This window comes from Rhinatrema bivittatum, chromosome 9, assembly GCF_901001135.1.
Source record: "Rhinatrema bivittatum chromosome 9, aRhiBiv1.1, whole genome shotgun sequence".
Lineage (NCBI taxonomy): Eukaryota > Metazoa > Chordata > Amphibia > Gymnophiona > Rhinatrematidae > Rhinatrema > Rhinatrema bivittatum.
Window position 1 is genome coordinate 157,460,383 of NC_042623.1, and position 15,105 is coordinate 157,475,487.

The following is a 15,105-nucleotide window of genomic DNA, read 5'->3' on the forward strand; positions in this document are numbered from 1 at the left end:
AATCGGTTTTCAGGTTAGTGCGCGCTAACAAAAAATAACAAAAAGTAAAAAAAAAATAATAAAAATAAACGTTTTTTTGTTAGCGCGCACTAACCTGAAAAACGATTTTTACGAAAATTTGTTGGGTATGTTAATCTTCTAATTGAACATAACTCTGGTCCATGTTGATTTTAGTAAACAATCCACCAAGGTGGCCAGACAGAGGCTTGTGCCGAACCAAAAAGATCACAGACTTAATTCAAAAAAGCCAAAAGCTAAATTAGAAACAGAAGACCTATGATTGGCACAACCTCTTGAATACATATCGTTCCGCTGAGAACAGGTATAGAGGCTCCGAGGTCTTTTTTCCTCCTTTGGATGACATCCTGTGGAATTGTTTTGATTTAAATTGTTGAAGATTTTGATGAGAAGTTCTTTCTTTTCATGACTGTTACGTTCATCTGCAGCCTTAACAAGTGGTGCAGCGGCCATCGTGCTTTGATGCTGACAGCACCTCCATTTACCAATCAGCAATCTTTACTCAGGAAGGTATTGGAAAGATACCTCATCCAGAAATATTCAGTGAGGAAGATGATTCAGAGAAATTGAAGCAAATCACAATAAAATGGGAAGATATAATAGAGCAAACTGACAAATTAAAGAGTAACAAATCACCAAGATGGTATACACTCTCAGAGTTGGGAAAGAACTCAAAAAAGAAACTAATTACTAATCTCTAACTTCTCATTCAAATCATCTGTGGATTGGAAGGTGGCCAACGTAATGCCAATTTTTAAAAAGGGTTAGAGGGGGTGATCTAGGAAACTACAGACCATTGAGCTTGATGTTGGTAGCAGACAAAATGGTAGATGCTATTCCAAAGAATAAAATTATTGGCCATCTGGATATACATAGATTAATGGGAAGTCTTGTTTTATAAATCTGTTGGATTTTTTTGAAGGGGTTAATTAGCATGTGAACGAGTGTATCTGTATTTTCAAAAGACATTTGACAAAGTTCCTCATGAAAGGCTCACCAGGAAAGTAAAGAGTCATTGGACAGGAGGCAATGTCCTATAGTGGATTGGTAAGTAATTACAAGGAAACAGAGAGTAGAACTTAATGGTCAATTCTCTCAATGGAGAAAGAAATAGTGCAGTGCCTCAGGGATCTTTATTTATTTTAAAAATGTTGTATGTGCACAATCCAAAGTCCTTAGCGGCTCTCACAGAAGCATACATAATACATTTCTCAAACAGGCTGTCTGTCCAGTCAGTAACAAATCTGCAAATAACTGTATTAGTTACACTTTGTTCTATGTCCTTAATTAAAACAAGATCTGTTTAATAGTCAGTCTGAGTGAAAGATGTAATAAAACATTTATAGGACATGCTTAACAATGCCTGTGAGGGTCCAAATTCTTCTTTAAAGTGAAGTCTTTTTAATGTCTTAATACAAGACTCTTTCCTAAGAGTCCCAGACAAGTGTTCCATAGTGCTGGGCCAGCAACTGCAAATATTCTGAGGCTGAATCTGCTAGGCACACTGCTTGAAGGAATTGCAAGTAGACAAGTCCCGGAAGATCTTAAATTTCAATCTGGCGTATATATTCTAAAGAGAGGGCTGATCTACACAAGGATATCACTGCTTAATGCGTTATGGATTATGGTTAGCATTTTAAACCTCTCTCTATGTTGAACTAGGAGCCAGTGTAAGGACTTTAAAAATGGAGAAATGTGATCAAACCAGGAAGTACCAGAGAGGATTCAGGCAGGAGCATTTGGAATCATTTCTAAGGGTTTAATCACTGAAGATTCCTTGCTTGGTTGACAATGGGGATATAACTATTTTCAAACTATAGCCTTATGGGAACATCAGGAATGTAAAGACAGTAAAATGATTACTTTGTTGAATCACTGAGAGCAAGTTTGTTAACTGTCAGCCATTGTTTGATAGATAAAGCATGCTGAATAGTAGATGTAATTGTAAAGAAAAACTGGATATCATCAACATTCAACCTATACTGTAGACGGAGCCTTGGGGCCAGTGCAATACAGTGCACTCAGCTGAGTGCACTGTATAACCCGCAGTTAGACGCGGGTTAAATCGGCGCTTATCCACCCCCTAATGCAATAGGAGGATTAGTGCCTATTTAATGCGCGTCCAATGTGGAGTGTATGAGATAGCGCTCATCACATGCAAATGCATGTGAATGAGGCTATTACCCATTCACTTCAAATGCCAAAAAATAAATGTGCATCTCTGACGCACATTTATCGCTCAGTTATTAACGCCTGCCTGGAGCAGGCGTTAATAGCTGAGCACATTTAAAAAAGTACAGAAAAAACTGCCTTTCTGTACTTCTTTAAAAGTAAAAAAAAAAAAAAAGAACCTCAGCCGGTCGCATTGAAGACTGACGCCGATATGCTCGGCGTCGGTTTTCATAACCGGCTGACTGCAGTTATTGGCGTCTGTGTTCATAACCGTCAAACCGCCGGTAACTGCGGGGACGCATTAGCAAGGAGGCACTAAGGTCGCACAAGTGACTCTAGCGCCTCCTTGCTAGCGCGAACGCCTAATTTGTTTATTGAAAAGTCAGCACCCACTTTCCACATTTAATATTGCATCGGCCCCCTTGACAATAGTCTATAAATGGACTGATGTAAATATTGAATAATGCGGCTGAGAGAGGTGAACCCTGTGGTAGCCCTGTTGGCGGCGAGCACCAGAGTCCTGCGAGCCACATCTCACCTGTTAAGATCTCTCAGAGAGAAATGAGTTGAGCAAGTTGAACCTGATTCCTAAAATACCTATGGCAGATAGTTGTGCAATTAGTATTATATGATTGAAGGTATTGATCGCAGCCAAGATGTCAAGCAGAATCAGTATGAATTTAGTACTAGAAACGAAGCCTCGACAAATACAATTACATTTTCAAAGGCCCGCACATGCAAATATTGCTGGTTATGTGTATGGCTGGGCCATGCACGCACCGCGTGCATTTTCTAAAGGGCCCGGCCATGCACGTAACCGCCCATACGCGCAGAAGAGCCGGGCCTCTCAGAAGAGGCAGACCCTGGGCTGGGTGTCCCGACGAAGCACATGCCGGAAACTGGCTGGCGCACACAGGTTACTTCTGCTCCAGAGGAGCAGTAAATACCGAAATAAAACATTTGGGGTTACTTAGGTTAGGTTTAGGGGCAGGGAGGAGAGGGGAAGAGGGAGAAAGGTTAGGTAGTAGGGTAAGGAAGTTCTCTCCCAGTCCACTCCAATTAAAGAGCAGACAGGATGGGAACTTGGGGAGGCCTGATTGTGCCGCCGCGCACACTTAGCGAAAATTACCCCCCCAAACGCATGCATGTGTGGTTTTTAAAATCCGCCACATATGTCCTTGCACCCCTCCTATTTTATAACACGTGTACGCCGGCGCCCGTGCTATAAAATACAATGGCCGTGTGCAAGCTGTGATGCAGTACGACCTGGCCAGGGGCAGAAACAGCCTGGATATAGAAAAGCAGAAGTGGGCAGTACCAAATCTATCCACCGGAGGGCGCTGAGGAAAGCAACAAAGACTACACTTCCCAGGTTCCCTGAACCGGCACCTGACCCCTGGCTGGAGGGTGAGCAGGAACAGGTGGAGGAAATAGGGACTGATCCCTATGACTCAGCAGAACCCATGGAAGCTGAGGAAGAGGGCGTGCCGCCATGGTGGAGCTGGCCACAAAAGCCCGGCTCCTCAGAGTCAGAGGAGGAGGAGATGGAGGTAAGCTGGGGAGAGGAAAGCTCCAGCTGTTCCTCTATGGAGGTGGAATAACCAGGATGTTGGGGGATGGTAAATCCTGTGTTGGTAAATGGATGTAGGAGAAAGGTTGGAAGGGAATTATGGTTTTAAAAGCTGTTTAACTCTGGGCTTGTTAAGGAGAACCTAAGTGGTTAGGCTTGGGGCTTGTAAGGACAACCAGGCATTATTACAGGACTGCAGCCGGTGAGGCTACAGGATCACATTAAACCCTTTTGTGATAAAGACCTTTTTCTGTGTACTGTTTGGGAGTGCCAGGACTAGGCCTGGCACTCTGACTAGAGACTTGGAGGAGTCCATAGCAGCGGTGTGCAGGAGCTGTGCGAGTGGACAGACAGTGGTATGTGAGTGGAGAGGGAGTCCTGAGGCCCAGCAAAGCCCACACAGTGTGCTGAGCGGAGGGGCGTGATCGTGACAAAACACATACGCGGTAGATTTTAACATCCAGGCTCGCGTGTGTGCGCGACCCGCGACTCGCACATGCAGGAGGGTAAATTTTTTATTTACGTGCGGCGACACGATGGTCCCTTTTCCCAGTTCCTTCCCAGTCCGCTCCAATTAAGGAGCGGACTGGGAGGGAACTTCCCCACCCCCCTACCCATACTCCCTCCCCCTTCTCCCCACCCCTAAACTCTTTATCCTACCTTTCCCTTTTTCTTGTTTTGTTGCTTATTGCTCCGGTTGGCCGGTGCGCACTTCCCTGGCACAGCAGCAAATGGCCGCTCTACCAGCTGCCTCCAGCCCCTCCCCTCCCTGTCCCCCGGACCATCCCTTTTTCTGGGTCTGGCACATCTGCGCATAACAGGGGTCCTGCGCATGGCCTGGCCCCTTTCAAAATGCGCACAGCACGCGCAAGACCCGGCCACGCGTGTAACCCACGTTTCTTACGCACATGGCCGATTTAAAGTTTGGCCTTGTTTCCAACAGCCATATTTCAGTTATACAAAGAATAACTGTAGCAGGTTGTAAATGGTAGTAATTTTATTTTAAATCGATCTAACGTTAGTCAGATAAATAAGCAAGTTGGGTCATCTAAAGATGCTTTTAAATAAAAGAATATGTTTTGTAATTGATAAGCGATCAAACTTTCTATGCAGCTTACCTTGGCATAACTCTCCTTACCAGCTTTGGCCAGTAATAATAGGTTTCTCCCTAACATTAGATGATTCCTTTGAAAACAGATGCATGTTAAAGTAAAAAAACATGAATATTACAACACCATGTATTCAAAAAAACCTGTGAATAAATAAGGGGTGGTTCGCCTGTATAGTTATAAAGTTTAGGTCATCAGCACTCAGCGTACATGAAGGGGATCTGTACTGGGACTGGTGCTTTCTAATATATTTATAAATATTGTGGAAAAGGGAGCAATGAGTGAGGTGATCAGATTTGCAGATGACACAAAATAATTCAAAGTAGTTAAATCACGAGCTGATTATAAGGACTTGCAAGAGGACTTTGTAAGACTTAGGATCTGAGTGTCTAAATGCCATATGAGATTTAATGTGAAATTTAAGTGCAAAGTGATGCATATAGGGAAAAATAATCCAAACTACAGGCCCCCAATACTGGGTTCTGTATTAGGTATCACCAAACAGGAAAAGGATCTTGGAGTCATCGTGGACAACTCTTTGAAATCCATAGCTCAGTGTGGGGCAACGGTCATAAAACCAAATAGAATGTTTTGGTATTATTAGGAAAAAAACAGAAAATAAAACAGAAGCTATCATAATTAGTGATATGCAGGCAAAAATCTTTCTTTTTTTTGTTTCATTTTTGAGGGTTTTTGTGTCGTGTTATTTTTTTCATTTTGTTTTGATTTAGAGTGTACTAAATTTTTTGTGTACACTAAATCCCATTTAGTACACACCGTTTTAATATAGTCATACTAATTGTTATAGTGTGCACTAAATTAATTCATGCTTACTAAAATATTAGTCATATATTACTGAACCCAATGTATAATTGTCATAAATTTCACTGAATGTATACATATATGAAATCCACTCAAATTATATCAAAGTGAAAGGTGGCGGTTTCATACGCTCCTGTGGCAGGATCCATCCAGGTTATCCCATCCTTTAAATTTAATCATCAACGCACCAACCTTCTACCTCTTTTTTTGTGTATTATGTCCAATGCTGTGAAATTTATAAAATATTATCGTGCTCTTGTGACGTAATTAACTACTACAACTTTAAATTTGCCATGATCGGCTTTCTTATATATAAATATAGACCACCCGAACCGTTACTTAGCTGCGAATGAATGGCGTCTTCCTTCACTTATTCATTGAACCCGACTTGCACAAGTTTCGAACAAAATCTTTCTTCAGGAGTTGCAAACTTTCTCTTTTTCTTTTTTGTGTTCAGCAAAGCCTCCTCACCAGCGTCTTAAATGGCGGTCTGCGCGACGCTGGTGAGGAGGCTTTGCTGCAGACAAAAAAAGGGAAAAAAATTAAGACGCTGGTGAGGAGGCTTTGTTGCACACAAGAAAGAAAAAAAAGAGAAAGTTTGCAACTCCTGAAGAAGGATTTTGTTCGAAACTTGCACAAGTCGGGTTCAATGAATAAGTGAAGGAAGATGCCATTCATTTGCAGCTAAGTAACGTTCAGGTGGTCTGTATTTATATATAAGAATGCCGATCATGGCATATTTAAAGTTGTAGAAGTTAATTAAGTCACAAGAGCACAATAATATTTTATAAATTTCACAGCATTGGACATAATACACAAAAAAAGAGGTGGAAGGTTGGTGCGTTTATTAAATTTAAAGGATGGAATAATCTGGATGGGTCCTGCCACAAGAGCGTATGAAACCGCCACCTTTCACCTTAATATAATTTGAGTGGATTTCATATATGTATACATTGCAGTGAAATTTATTAGAATTATACATTGGGTTCAGTAATATATGATTGATGTTCTAGATTTGAACCCTCTTAGATGATCGTTTGAGATTTTTGGTGTACTAAAAAATTAGAGCACACTCAATCAAAAAGAAATGAAGGCACATCCCTAATCATAATGCCTATGTAGTGATCCATGGTGCGACAGCATCTTGAGCATTGTGTGTAATTTTGAACCCTTCATCTCAAAAAAGATATAACAGAACTAGGAAAGGTACAGAGAAGGATGACCAAAATGATAAAGGGGCTGGAATGGCTTCCCTGTGTAGCTAAACAGGTTACAGCTCTTCAACCTGGAGAAGAGATGACTGAAAGAGATATGATAGATGTCTATAGAACTATGTGTGGAATGAAATGATTAAATAGGGAACAGTTATTTACCCTTTCCAATAGTATTAGGATTAGGGCACACTCCATAGAACATTTAAAATAAATTGGAAAAATATTTTTTCACTCAGTGCACAAAAATTGTGGCATTTGTTGCCAGAGTATGTGGTGAAAGCAGCATAGTTGGGTTTAAAAAGGGGTTGGACAAGTTCCTGGAGGAAAAGTCCATAAACCACTATTAGCCATGTAGACTTGGCGAAGTCACTGCTTATCCCATTATGAGCAAGAAGGATTGGATCCTATTGTGTATTTTTTACCTGGATTGGCCACTGTCACAGACAGGATGCTGGGCTTGATGGGCCTTTGCTCTGACCCAGTACAGCATTTCTTATGTTGTTATGTGCTCTGCCCTGGGCACCACATATCTCTAGCGCCTGCCTTCTCTCATCTCCATCTCCCATTTAGTAGTAGTCATTCAGTTCAGATGCCACAAACTTATCTGCAGGCTTCTACCTCCTGAAGTGTCTGCAAGCATATGTGTAAATTGTTGTTGTAATTAGCATTATACTTCTGTCTAGATAAAGGCAGTATAGAAAGCCAGAAGTATTTTTACATATGAAGAGTCCTATGTACTAAACATTTTCCTGATAAACACACCATGGTAGAAAATCTTTAGTACATAGTCTTCAAAGTTGCCTATTACAATCAGGATAAACAAATGTTGTAGTTAATGAGCTTTTGAGACTCCACCGGTCCATTCTTGAGATGTCTCAAAAGCTCATGGACTGCTCAAAAGCTCATTTATTGCTCAAATAAAAGGTACCACAGCCTACAGAAATTCCACCAATGCAGCTGCTGGAATTGGAAACTACCATATTTAGAATGAAAAAAGTAAAACATGAAGGATAAGCATAAACCTTCACATACATAACACATTTCAGGGAAGAACAAAGTGACGGCTCAGTAGATGAACATTTCTCAAAGGAAGATCACTCCCTTGGCAACCTCACAATCAGGATACTTAAAGAGAATTTCAAGAGTACACAGAAACGCAAGACATTTGAAATTAAGATGACCAAACACTTTGAAACAAATACAAAAGGACCACTGGTTTTCTCACCCACTATCAGAAATAGACTATGAACAGTAAAGTTATACTATCACAGTCATCTCCGTCAACCTCCCCCACTCTCTTCCCGCCATGTTTCCCGGTATTCCAGGGCTTCCAAAACTTGTCCAGAGGATGCCACAACCAATTGAGTTTCCAGGATATCCACAATGCATATGGGAGTTAATTTGCATATACTGGGTTTTCCATGTATACAAATTTATCTCATGCATATTCATTGTGGATCTCGAGGAAACCCAACTGGTTGTGGGGGTCCCCAAGACAGGTTTTGAAAGCCCTGCTTTATTGAGTTGTAATGGCCTATTAGACAACCTAAGGCCAGCTGACTCTGCACTAATTAAACCAAGTGTAATGGCTCTGTTTCTCTACTGAACTAATAAAAGGAGCACAACTAGTCACAGATGTTTTAAGTTAGTCTGATAAAAGTTATCTACAACTTTTTTGTTTACCCTTATTTTGATGTTTCATGAACCTGCATTTCAAATAGGAACAAAGGGGGTCATTTATCAAAATGCGCTAAGGCTTTTTTGCATGTGTTAAGGGCTTAGCGCATGCGAAAATCTCTGTTAACGCATGTGATAGCACCATATCATATGGTGCAATGCAAATATGAGGAGTGGGCTGGGTTTGCCTGTGAAGAGCTATCGCACAGACTTAACAACACCTTTTTGAATTGTGTTAGCTGCCATGACTGGGTGGTAAGGTTTTATTGCCTTGTGTGATATCTACTGCAAGGCCTATTTAGATGAAGCTCCCAGAGCAACCATCAGGGACCTCTGGGTGGGGGGGGAGGGAGGGAGAGAGAGAGAGAGAGAGAGAGAGAGAGAGAGAGAGAGAGAGACTGAGACTGGCCATAATGTCATCACCCTAGATAGGTATTTGTATCCCTATGGTAGTCCCACCTAGTAACTCAAGGTGAGGTTTAGGTATCAGTGTAGGGGGTTAGGGGCCCCTTTGACATTCAATGTTAGATGTACGAACAGAACAGTGGTCTCTTGTGAACATTTGATGACCCTCGGAGTGAGGAAACTCACTCCAAGATGAGATTTGGGCAATGTTCTCTCAACCTAGCTTGATGGACTCTCTACCTGGGTAACATCAAGCTAGGCCTCATTGGTATTTATGAGGCCTATTGTAATTACTCTGCAACCACTTTGGGGACCCTTTTCCCACCCCATTCCCACATATTAATTGGCAGCATATTAATATCTATTTATAATATATAGGAGCCCACTCCATGCGAGAATGTATCTAAGCTTGCTAGTTTTAATATACATTAACTTCATTCACTGCAGGTGACGACATTAGTGGTTCTGGAAGCGGCGATGGTTGCGTTGATGACGTTTGTGGCAAAAAACTTTCCAAAAACCCCAGCACCAGAAAACCAGAAACACACGGCATTCCTAAGCAATCTGGACGGGGCGTGCAGGGAAACAGCAGGAGCAGCAGATTCCAGCCTTCCAGCTTCCTTCTCCTCCTCTCCGGGACTCTTCTCGCAACACAGCACTTAAGGCGGTAATTCACTTGCACAGCCAGAGGAGAAGGACTATGGCCGAGGTCTTAAACTTTGCCAAAAACTAAATTGGACTTTTTTCATCTTGGCAAGAATTGGGGGTGGGGTTTGGGGAGGAGTATTTAGATTGAGTGTGAGATCTGGCAGTGCTAGAGCTGGTCTTTTACTTTTTACGAATCCTAGGTCCTTCTTTCCGTACCTCATTTTTAAATTTCTTTTTTTTTTTTTGTTGCCACAAAGAGGCTCTGAAGGGCCTAGGCTGCAGCTGGCCTCTGCTAGTTTGGTTTTGTCCTGAGAAGGACATCATTCAATGCCTGCAGTGGAATATGCAAATACCTGATACTGTTATACAGTACAATGTCGAACGACAAAACAATTAAACATATTACTATCCTGAGTATCAAAACCTATAAAGTAATAGATCTGTTAACTAACAAATAAAGACTGAGGGAATCAGCTATAGTCAGGATTGTGTTCAGGAGTGTGCTATGTGTTAAGCGATTATCCGCTGTATTTTCTAAAGCAGGCAAAGAGACAATTCTGTTCAATCCCTTAGATGTAGGACTTTCAGACTGGTTAGTTAGTCTGATATTAAAATAGTAAACTCCACGAAGGAATTCTGCCTTAAATGAAAGCTGCACCCACCATGCACTGTCCAGCAGTTCATTTTTTTACTACCCTCGTCATTTTTTTCCCAGTTTATAACTCTCCCAGGCCCCCCTCTGCAGCACTGAATCCTGAACTGGTCAAGGGCTGGAGGATGTCTCCTCTGAGATTAACCTTTTCCACTGATCTTGGGTTGTAGAGGTCACCACATTGGCAGAAGTAGTCTTCCTTCCCCTTCCACGAGCTCAGGTGGATCACCATGACTTGCCTGAATGCTGCCAGATTGGAGACTTAAGACTTGAGCTTCCTGTATCACAGAGCTATGGCTGAGCCATGGGCAGCCCTGCATATTTTGCTTTCATTATTTTTGAAACTCTTTAAACTGTTTGCTTGAATTCTCCTATATGCTTGGGAGAAGCCAGGTTCAGGGCAGAGTCACAGATTAGCTCAGGATGTGATTTTGTGACTCCTGCTAACATATTCATTTCCAGTATTTAATGGGCATACCTTAAAAGAATTTCAGAAACAAAATGATCTTCCCCCTTAAATCCCACATTCTTTGTTGCTTCTTTCTAGCTTAGATGGTACGCCTGGGTGGCCTGACCTAGGGGATTGGCACCTCCAAGGGTATACCCCTCAGCACCAAGCACTGCCACCAAAGGCCACCCCAATAGCAGTCTATGTCTTCTCTCGCTCCGCTGTATGCCCAGCTTTGCCTGTCCCTGATAGCTGCTGGTCCAAGCACGGATCCCCTGACACCACAGCGCACAATGCTATGGCCTGAGTCACAGGACTGGCTCCAAAAATAGCCATTTCCGTGTAATAGGGAGAAGATATTCCTATTTGTCATATGAACCTTTTGAAGCATTACACAGTGTAGGGGAAGTATAGTTTTCTTTTAAGGCATTATAATAATGTTATATTAATGGCAAGTTGGCAACTAAACAACTCTCCTACTTTACAGTGACTTTGCATGATATTCAGAAAGACATTTTAAGATGTAAATGGTCTAATCTATAATTGTAATACCTAATATGCAACATTAAGATGAAAATATGCATGAGAGTTGAAATTTGAAAGATTTGTGAACGGTAAAAGGCAAATTTATTTTAATAATATTGACAACAATAATCTTCATCAATAGGCTTTTTGGTCAAAAAAGATTATTGCAGATTTCTTTGAAGTCTCATCTTGTAAACAGTTAGTAGTGAAACTAATTGAATTTGGAGACAGATTGTTTTTTAATGAATGTTTTCTGCTTTCTTAGCTCATCACATTAGTAGATTCAGATACCAGGATTTCATTTCTTAAACTATTTTTAAGGCTTTCATATTTACGGTGTGCCTCTCAAGGGTTTTGTAGGGGAGACTGTGACAAATGGATTTATAGACAAAAGTGAATACAGAACCCCTTGTTTTATTGATATCGTCCACATTTTGTCAGAATTTGCATGTATTTATTTTTAGACAAGAGAAAATTACTCGAAAATAAGATGATACCACTTTTCACAGATAAAAAGCAGAAAAAATATATTTATTTCTATTCTTTAGTATCGCCAGAGTTTTAGTAGCCATATTGGACCTGGAGAAAACTGGATTCTTTGTAGGCAGCAATCTCTTTCATTGGTTTACGATATGATTTATGGAAAGATGATGATGATGATGATGATATGTGTAAGCTTCCAATCCCTTATGTGATCTGAAACTCAGCCACACATCATCTGCCTGTCAATGATCTTGTTTAAACAGAGGGGTTTAAAATAGTGGCTAAATTCATCTTGAATTAAGAAATTTACCAAATGTAAGCATTTTAGTAGGTAGAATAAAACCAGTAAATCTGGATATTCTAATTCTTTTGCAGATGATAAATATAGATGTGCCCAGTTCATTTCTGATCCTCAATATGCTCGTTAGCTATAGTATTTTTGCTTGCAGGGAAATTAAATTCTAGGCTCTCTTTTTATGCTTTTGTCTACTATTGTCATGATCTCTCGGAAAAGTCCATTAGAAGACATTGGAGGCTTTGTTTTACTTTTTAAACTTTCAAGTCTGTTTCTTAATTATAAAAAGAAAAATAATCTCTTGAGGTAAATTGCCTAACAAAATCGTGAAAGGCATAATTCTATTTGCAATTTATAAAAAAAAAAAGTGCAATGATAAGTAATAAATTAATATAGAGAGAAGGTATTTATACATCTTGGAAACATTAAATATATTCTATCAGAGTAATCAGGGGCTGGGAAAATGGAGAAATATATATTGTATCATGTTTCTAAGACATGTCTGAAATGATATATATCCAGAGGATGACATGAGCACATATTTTTATCTGGTCCTGCCTTTGTATTATGCCTAAGCACTTGTGGTTCTGTAGTCTTACTGGTCTATTCAGAAAAGCGCGTAACAAATCAGCTGCTGTAACGCATGTTATTAACACGTGTGAACGGCTGATTTTAACACAGCTTATACTTTAGCCGATGTAGCCCATTCACAAAAATGTGTTAATAACTTACATCTTTGTGCAGTCAAGTATGAGCTTACTTTATTAAATCAGGCTGCTAAAGTTGCAATTTAAAAAGCACTACATGTCCCATAGTACTTGGAGATAAGATTAAAAAAAAAAAAAAAAAAAAAAAGGTCAAGATGAGGTGAAAAAACTGCCCTGTGTTCGTGGTTTAATTTACGATAGTCATTTTAGTTAAAAATGTACAGGTGGGTCCTTGTTATGGGAGTAGAATTTCTATTTGTAGGCATGTAGTTATTAATCAGATAATTGCCAGTCTTTCTAATAGCACTTGGGGGTATTGCTTGCATTTATTCTGAATTGAAAAAAAAAACATTTAGACAGACAAATTCAGATTCTTATTGCTCAAATTAATATGATTTTAAATACAGAATAAGTTAAATATATTGAATACTTTTGCATCATATTCTCCTCAGTTTATATATCTATTAGCTATATGTGTATACTCACAGACACACACACACAGCTCTACAATGTTTTAAGTTTTTTCTAAACTATGAGAAGTTCATCCTGCCAATAGATTTAGTAACCTAACACTGAATCCTAAGCAAAGGAAAGGGGCAGTTACATGTGCCGGGTCCATAATGACTATACATAGCTTGTATTTCTAAATAAGTTGATTTACTAGCAGAAGTGTGACCTATTAAGGTAACACCAAAGGCAAGACATTTCAAAGTCAATTCTTGAAACAGAAAATCCTAAAGAAAAATTGGAAACTAATCATTAGCCAGATTGGTACATGTGTTACATTTAAAACAGTAATACATTAGCCAGGTGGTACATGTATTACATTTAAAACAGTGGTAGGATGGACTTGATGACAAAATACTCAGTTGTTCAAGTGCAGTAGTACAGAATAAGTGAGCAGGAGCTTACACAACCAAGTACTTAAACTAAAAAAAAATAGACACAATTAAATGTAAATAATCCATTGTCGTTCAGATTGTTTGTATATACTTGTTACCTGCCTTCTTGGTCATATCCCCAGGTCAATTTCTAAAAACATTTTTTTATACTCTTACTGCACAAAATGAAAAAAAAAAAAGAGAAGTGAATGGAATCCAGAGGCATCAGGTAGTAGAGTAATTGCTGTGTAATGATGTAAAGCAATTGTATGACACCACCAAAATCAAATCATTTGATGGCTGAAGTCATGACAAGCAAGAGTACGGCAGAGATGGAGACATCATTGGTCATTTGCCAGAAGCCCTTTAATTAAAAACAGAGCCATATTCCTGACGTAGCTCTGGGATCGCTTCAGACAAAAAGGGTCCTGATGGTGATTCTTTCCTAGGCTAGTTAATCTTGCACTCATAATGCAGATGCCAATTTTATAGCAAGTATGAGGCACTGTGGCAATTTTTTAAAAAGTGCCTTAGGTACGCACAGTTTTGGTCCCTTGAAAAATGAATATACATAACATTCATATGCTTTATGAAACCTGGTTGTGACAGTGTTAGGATGCAAAAAGTGACATTTGCTACATTTTATGTTAAGTGAGCTTATGAGCAAAGATGAATAAATCTGAAGGTGAACATAGAAAGTTGTTATATACATGGACTAAATATCAAATAATAACAAAAGAGGACATTTGATTATCCTGTGTAACCAAGTGATGTTTCTGCCATTGTGCTGAGAATTATAAAGCATACATCATATGCCATACCTGTGGAAATGTCTTATTACTACATATAAAGGACATTAACATGTTTCAGGAGAAAACTGGGAACTTGGGCTCATTATCTTTTATGGTTAAGATATGAACATTCCTTTTAATGGGATTATTTTCAGCATGGCACCTAACTGGCACTCTATGCACCTAGCTTTTAGTCACCAACAAATCCAACCATTATTCCAACACAAGCTGCTAGTGCACTTTGCATTTGAATATTGACTTATGTGGCTAAAAGTACACACATACACTTAATGCTATCTAAAACAATGGTGAAACGTGCAGATGTGCACTTACACTATCTGGAACAATGGTGTAAAGGGCATATGTTTTCCTCTGTACATTTTTTAAGATTATCTGTATGCGGGTAATCCTTCCTCAAATACTCTTTTCTATATGTCTGAAAGTATGTGCCTACTTTCAGCAGCTAAAAATCCACATAGCTAGATAGGGCTGATTTAGGGAGGGTTAACTCTTGTCTTTCACTCATAAGTCTATGAAATTTACCACTAGGTTACCAGAATTGCAATGTGCTCTCAATGTAATAGATACATTTCCTTTAAGGGGACAGAATGAGATGGACTCTGGATACCAAATCAGCTTCAAGCAGAAGGTCATGTTAGCTGCAACACTAGTACAAAAGGATGTAAAA

At 39.7% G+C, this 15,105-nt stretch overlaps 1 protein-coding gene across 1 annotated transcript in view; it reads left to right on the plus strand.

Annotated features, from left to right (window-relative positions):
* Nucleotides 1-13,864, plus strand: part of GPC1 (glypican 1) — a 470,368-nt gene extending 456,504 nt beyond the window's left edge. The window contains exon 9 of the mRNA XM_029615484.1: nt 9,435-13,864. Within this exon, the coding sequence (XP_029471344.1) occupies nt 9,435-9,658 (224 nt within the window). The 3' untranslated portion in view covers nt 9,659-13,864. The remainder of the gene's footprint in view (nt 1-9,434) is intronic.
* Nucleotides 13,865-15,105: the final 1,241 nt, after the last annotated feature.